We start from the raw sequence: 5148 nt of genomic DNA, 5'->3' as shown, positions 1-5148 counted from the left end.
GACTTTGAAAGGGCCCCAAGCTCTTACTTGCACTAGCCCATTGTATTTTCTTCCAGAGATACAGAAGCTACCCAAGGAGCATATGTTGCAGGGAGGTTTTAATGACGAAGTAGCTCATGCCTATGTTCTTGTGAAGCATCTAAGAAATGCCATTAAATGCTTATGGCAATGCCCTTTGAAGATGAACATGTGCATACACGTTCTTATGATGCCAATAAACTTATAGCTCAACTGACAATCATGTACTTGTAACCCCAAAAGCACTAGATTCGAGCTTTTCTTTTGAAAAAAAAGACGCATTCTCATGCTTGATCCCACCAAAAACCAAAAGGAGTTCATGAATGATCTCGCATTGAATAAAGGGGAATCCTGTTTAGTAGTGCTAGCACAACAAGGGCATTTGGGTGGGAGGTAGGTCATCACAGCTAGCTAGATGTCCCTCAACCCAAAGCTAGTGCCTTGGATTCCCCTCCAATATATGCCCACTTTACATGAAGTTAAAACCACGAATTAACTGTCATCAATCACCACATGATACTTTGCTGCGCAAAAGTATACGAAAAAAAGTAAACAGCTAAGAAGATGAGAGCTCGTGGAAGAGGAAGAGCATATGATTACTTAGGAGTCATTCTATATAATATATCTTTATATATAATGAGCTGCTACTAGAGACACATGATAATAAATTTTGTAAGGCAAAAGTCACAGAACAGCAGGTAGCAAAAATTGCACTCAAACAGTACATTTAATCCATGATATTACATGAACTTGGTATCCCTTACAAGTTAGAATTAAAAACTGGCCAATACAAATGTATCTGGGCTAATTTGTTAGGAAATGAGGTGCAATGCGAACAAGTCACTACTTGGCTTGGAAGGATCAAAGTCTTGTATCTCCTGAGAATATAATCTTTATCCTCAGGAAAGCTGCAGATACAACAATTCATCCAATCCACACAGTATGTAGCCAAGGAGAGAATATTTTGAAGGTCTAGGCCAAGATCTCTGCACTGATTACCCTCTCATGGCCAGTTTAAAGGAAGCTTGTAATGGAGAAGGGTGTGGTGGTCACAAAGGCATCGGGAGTTGAAACCGTGCATTTGTCATTGCCTGCCAACCTGCACATGCTATCGCGTGCCCATATGCCCCCACTTCCTATACTCTAATTTTTCATTTCATCATTCCATTCTATCTTGGCTCCATCACTGAAAACTCCCACATAGTCTCTCTACATAGCAAGCACTATATTAAAACATTACAAAGCATCACCTAGTTTATATCTGTAGTAAGATACTCAAAATAATTAACTATATTTGCTTCTTAATTTATGGTCACACTAGATGCCACATAATATGTTAATCATGTTGTCCATGCCCCCCCCACTTCTTACGCTTCACTTGCAAATTAACTTCTTCTGCGAAGGTGGGGCTACAGTACGAGGAAGTTTAGATGCCAAGGCTATGCACTGAAGGTGCCTTGGACAGGTGATCAAGTGGTCATTACTGAGTCCACCAGCCTGCATGAATGAATGGATGACAGTTGGACCAACAAATCTAAACCCTCTCTTCACCATGTCTTTGCTTATGGTTTCTGATTTTGAGGTCTTCACTGGGATCTTTTGGCATGATTTGTATTGGGTGGAGATAGGTTTGTGATTAACATATCCCCACAAGTACTTGTCAAAGGATCCAAATTCCCTTTTAACCTGAAAATAAATTAAAGTTTGATCAGGATAATTTAGACAGTAAAGTCCCTTAATCATGTCTATTGACATCGTAATATGGCAAGTACATGCTCAGTAACAAGGCCAAGTTAAGACAAATAATGATAACATGGCCAAGCACTTCCAACTACTGTGGTTGGGTCCACATGGTAGTTTTTTAAATGATTTTTAAGGTCATTAATGAACTATTAAATCAGTTCCTTCCAAAGTTCTTTTCTAGAAGAAACTTAATTTTGCATTACTTTTATCAAACAGGAAACTCATTAGTGAAGTAAGATGTTAGATTCCACAGAAATTGGTAAGAAATAAAGTGGTTGAAATGACTGTTGAGGAATATGAACAAGTGATGAAAGCTAAGTCGCATTACCTCCAGAATCCTATTAGAGTTGTCGACCACTCCTCGGACTTGGCTTATGTCTAAGCCATACTCAGCACTGATAGATGTTATTTTCTTTTCAGTGAATTTGGCGACAATTTCTGCATCAAACCCTGAAAACGCTTCCCTGCAGTAGCGATTAATGTCCGAGAACCAGTTAATCACAATTTCTGTCAATCAATATTTCAATGCAACCATTTTTTTTCCGGTTTAAATCACACACCTGAATGCCTCTCTTTTCTTCAGGACTGAAGTCCACTCTGATCCAACTTGTGCACCTGTCAGTGCTAGCAATTCAAACAGCAGCCTGCATATTAATAACATATTAGTTTCATGATTCATGAGTGCCATTATATACACTGTGTATGAGTAAAGAGAACTTACTTGTCATCATGGACAGGAACCCCCCATTCTTCATCATGGTAAGCAACATAGACAGGATCTGGTGAAACAGAAGTACGGATTGGACACTTCAGTTTCCTTTATTTTCAGTGTATAGAAGGTTAAGTCAATCAAATGGAATTAATTAATGTGTGTGATTCTCTTGAAACCTGAATTAGGAGTGATAAAACTACATCTCTTTTCCTCCCGAGTGATGGTACTTGTAGCCGGAGAATTAGCAGGAACAATTTTCCCTTGATACTTAGCAGACTTGGTTCTTCCATAATGAGCAATTCGCATTTTTCTTTGTTCTTGCATAACAGCAACTTGTTCCCTCCTAGCAGCAGCTATGCTACCTGGAGCCTCAACTAACAAAGAGGAAGAGTATTTCATAGCGAAAGTGTCAACAGAATGTGGAACTCCTGCAGTGCTAGATTTCTTCGACTTCTTTACCGTACTAGTTGTCACTTTTGTTGTGCTACGTGGTGTCAAAACCTTTTCAGCACTAGTATTTAATCCGCCAGGTTCATTTCCTCTCTTAACTGCTGGAGGTCTAGGTGATTTTAGCTTGGGAGAGATAGGAGGGGACAGTGCTGAAGGAAGCCTAGTTTTAGTACCTGCAGCATTACAAGCTGGTTGCATCAATGGTACAGGTGGTCCAGCTGGTTCCCGAGAAGGAGACTTTGGAGGTGAGTTCTTTTTAAGTGAATTGTGTCTTTCCAAGCTAGGAACTTGATTGGATTTTGGCTGAAGTACCGGACGGCCATTAATTTTAGCAATGGTAGTTGCAATATTACTGGTACTTTGGTTCAGCCTAGATTTAGAGGAACACATGCTAGTGAGGATGTGCTTTGTATAGACAGAAAACAGAGATGAGCGAGTGATTTGGGTGTAAGAAATTATTGAGTGAGATGAGAGATAGGCAATGGAGAAGGTGAAGGGCTTGAGGGTTTGGGAAGGACGTGGGGTTTATAAACTGGAAAGTGGGGACAGAGAGGAGGGAGTAGTAACATGGGTGGGTCGGGGTCTGCCATACAACCCTCTTGTGAGGGGTGTTGCTTTTAGGGTAATGTGAGCTAGCACAAGGATGACAACGACTCCAGGGTCTAGATTAGAATTACTATTATTTCTCTCAAGAAAAGAGAGTGTATGGGGATGGTGGTGGTGCCACTGCCAGCCTTGTCATGGACCCTAAAATTGCCACTTTTTTGTGCCTTTACTGCTAAATAGCCCATGATCTCTTCTCTAATCCCAAGTTAGAGTGAGGATCAAGGAGAGAATGACCAATCATTGCTCCCCCCGAGCTTGCTGGAATTCTCAAGGCCGTGGCAAGCACTTAAATAATAAAAAAGAAACGTGGTTTTGCTATGGTATTTGCTCAAGTTTAGTTGCCGAAGTGAATCAAATTAAAGTAACTAAAATCTTTCCGAGAATTTTTTTTTTTGTTTCGGGTATTGCAGACCTTGTAGTCATGATCCTTGTTTAGAGCAGCTTGTCTTATTTTAATTGCAATCTTTCAAGATGGAAGTGTATTCATGTCAGATGGTCCCAGATCCCAACTGTGATTCAAATGGACCATCTTCATTGAACTTCGAGACTTCGGATCATACACCCTTGTGTGTCAACAACTTGCGGTCTCTAGTTGAAGCAAAACATGCTCAACTATCTCGGATACAATATCTTTAATGGCATCATCGACATTTCCGCACACATTATTGCTAAAAAAACACGACTTCCGAGTTAGTTTTGCTTGATTTTCAATCAATAGTGTCATTGATATAAATGCAAGAAGGATGGATTAATGGAGGTGAAAAGTATTTTCTCCCCACGAGAGGAATATCTACTTCACTAACCAAGAAAGCTGACACGTTGAACAATATTTGTCAAAATTGGCAGTACCCTTTAACCATGTGATTTTAGGCTGTAGCCACGAAGTGAATCAAAGAACCACTAAAAAAAATAAAAATCACTAAATTAAAATAAGTTTTTACAGCCCATTTTTGTTTGTTTGATATGATCCTCGAGCCAATAATTGCTCTTAATAAATCTATAATTATAACAAAAGGTATCATCAAAAATTAATTTATACAAATTTCACAATGAATAATGCTAAATAATTTACGCAACCCTATGAGTTTTTAAGGTTTTAAAATTTAAATAGCAAATTCATATAAATAATGGAGAATAATAAGATAGAATTTCATATGTATATAAACATTAAAAAAAAGCATAAATGAACAATAAGATAATCTCTAGTAAACCATTTAAATTTCAATTGAAATACATTACATTGGGGATGCTGAAGGTGGAGGGGAAGGAAAAGATGTTGAGGTGGAAGGTTTAGGAGGAGGAGGAGGAAAATGTAGACCCACAACTCTACTTAATTGAGCCTAGTACAGCGCACTTATTTTCTCCAACTCAACAACCAAACTTTATTTTACACAATCGGCATGTGGTGTGTTTAAAGTTAAAATAAAGTGGCCCTCCCTCGGTTCAGGTTGATATCACAAGCAAATTATAAACTTTATCACTTATAATAATCTCCATCCACGCATGAGAATCTTGAGGAGAATGGGTGAAATGTCTTGATTTGGGCTAATTTTTTATTACCAGCAACGATATAGTGACTGCTCAACTATTTCCAACTTGCATGGATATATATAAATCAA

General features: G+C 38.7%; 1 protein-coding gene across 1 annotated transcript; it reads right to left on the bottom strand.

Annotated features, from left to right (window-relative positions):
- Positions 1–717: 717 nt before the first annotated feature.
- On the bottom strand, positions 718–3443 carry LOC133700714 (uncharacterized). The gene is made up of 5 exons (XM_062124347.1): positions 2650–3443; positions 2483–2540; positions 2322–2405; positions 2090–2225; positions 718–1704 (listed from the first exon to the last, which is right to left on the bottom strand). Exons 1-5 carry the CDS (start codon positions 3311–3313, stop codon positions 1393–1395), a joined length of 1254 nt encoding a protein of 417 aa, XP_061980331.1. The 5' UTR covers positions 3314–3443; the 3' UTR covers positions 718–1392.
- Positions 3444–5148: the final 1705 nt, after the last annotated feature.

Source organism: Populus nigra, chromosome 8, assembly GCF_951802175.1.
Source record: "Populus nigra chromosome 8, ddPopNigr1.1, whole genome shotgun sequence".
NCBI lineage: Eukaryota > Viridiplantae > Streptophyta > Magnoliopsida > Malpighiales > Salicaceae > Populus > Populus nigra.
This window is presented reverse-complemented; position numbering and strand designations above follow the sequence as displayed.